At 38.4% G+C, this 1625-nt stretch overlaps 1 protein-coding gene across 1 annotated transcript; it reads right to left on the bottom strand.

The window, feature by feature from the left end:
- Nucleotides 1-312: 312 nt before the first annotated feature.
- Nucleotides 313-1254, bottom strand: LOC138901244 (uncharacterized). Its single transcript, XM_070188990.1, has 2 exons — nt 580-1254; nt 313-495 (listed from the first exon to the last, which is right to left on the bottom strand). The coding sequence occupies exons 1-2, from the start codon at nt 1252-1254 to the stop codon at nt 313-315; spliced, it is 858 nt and encodes a 285-aa protein (XP_070045091.1).
- Nucleotides 1255-1625: the final 371 nt, after the last annotated feature.

Here is a 1625-nt window from a genome sequence, read left to right as displayed (position 1 = left end):
ACCACTCGCACTATCACCATTCAGACCATACATTGCTACCTTAACCTCTTCCATGGTAGGTTCTTCCCACAACCTTTCATTTTTCTCAGCAGAAATCATCCTATGAACATGATTAATGATATCAAAGTTATTAGGAATCCCTTTTTCAATGAACTGAGCTTGGAAAACGTCTACTGCCTCATTTGCCATTTCTTCTTGAGATTCAACCCAGTTATCATTGTTGTCCAATATTTTGGATACCTTCATCATTTTCGTCTTACCTCTCACATGAGCATGAAAGAACTTAGTGTTTATATCCCCATCCTTAAACCACTACACTCCTGCCTTTTGTCTCCAAAACTCCTCTTCAAGATGATAGTATCTTGTAAGATCAGCTTCTACCTTATGCAATTTTGCTGTATTCTGGGCTGTTGGATTCAATTCAAACTCAATCTCATGCACCTTAATTACATCCTCCAGTGCTGCAATTTGTTTAAAAATGTCTCCAAATGTCTCCTTGCTCCAAGTTGCCAATACAGTCTACACCTTCTTCTGCTTGCTTTGGAATAAAATAAATGGATTCCACATAGTATCAGCTACCCAATTCTCCTTCACTACCTTCAAAAACGTCTCATGTTTGGTCCAGAAGTTGAGAAACTTGAAAGGTTTCTTAACTTGGACAGTGTCAATGTTGCAAGACAATAAGAGAGGGGCATGGTATGAACCATACTTGATCATGTGCTCAACCTTCAATGTTGGGAATAAATCTAAGAAATGTTGATTTGCAAAGAACCTATTAAGTCTCTTAAAGATGCAATCAATATTAGACCTCCCATTCCACCAAGTATACAAACTCCCTTTGAAGCCAAGATCATACAATGCACATGTGTCCACACAATGTGCAAAGTCTTCAACTTCACTCAAGTAAACTAGCAGGGGGCCATATTTCTCCTCCCCAGATAAAATCACATTGAAATCTCCTCCTACAAGCCAAGGAGATTCCATATATGAAGCTAAGTGGTACATGGAATCCCATAGCTCAATTCTTTCTATAATATCATATTTGGCATATACTAATGTCACATATAACTCCTTACTCAGATTCCTATGAAATAGCTTCAAAGTCATTTGTTGTTCCATGTTCATCAAAATGTCTACATCAATATATTCATCAACAAAAGCCCATATCTTGCCATTCATGTTAGCATAAGCAGAGCGAATCCCAAACTTCCTTCTATACTTCTCCAACTTGTTGATGTCTTGCCAAGGTTCCATCAACCCTATTGAAAGCTTTTTGTGTGTTTATCGACCTCACATTCCAAACTACAGCATTATCCATAAGATTATTTGGAAAGAGAGATCGCACTCCTCTTTGGTTGCACCCTTAAAGGTACAATGTCCTTATTGTCTTTCTTTTGTCTCCTTGAAGCTTTGCCAGCTGATTTCTTCTTGTCCACACTTTTGGGAGATATATCACCATCTCTCGCTGCTTGTTTAAAGTTAGCAGTTGTAGATTCCTCCTCTATGTCCTCCCCCAAGTCTTCCTCTTCACCTTGTTCATCATCAATCACCTACATGGCCAAAGGGTTTGGTTCATGATTTTTGGCTATCATTAACAACTCCCTTTGACCCCTATTATTAATAAG

The sequence above is a fragment of the Nicotiana tomentosiformis genome, chromosome 11, assembly GCF_000390325.3.
Source record: "Nicotiana tomentosiformis chromosome 11, ASM39032v3, whole genome shotgun sequence".
Lineage (NCBI taxonomy): Eukaryota > Viridiplantae > Streptophyta > Magnoliopsida > Solanales > Solanaceae > Nicotiana > Nicotiana tomentosiformis.
The sequence above is the reverse complement of the archived record's forward strand: the minus strand, read 5'-3'. Positions and strand labels throughout refer to the sequence as shown.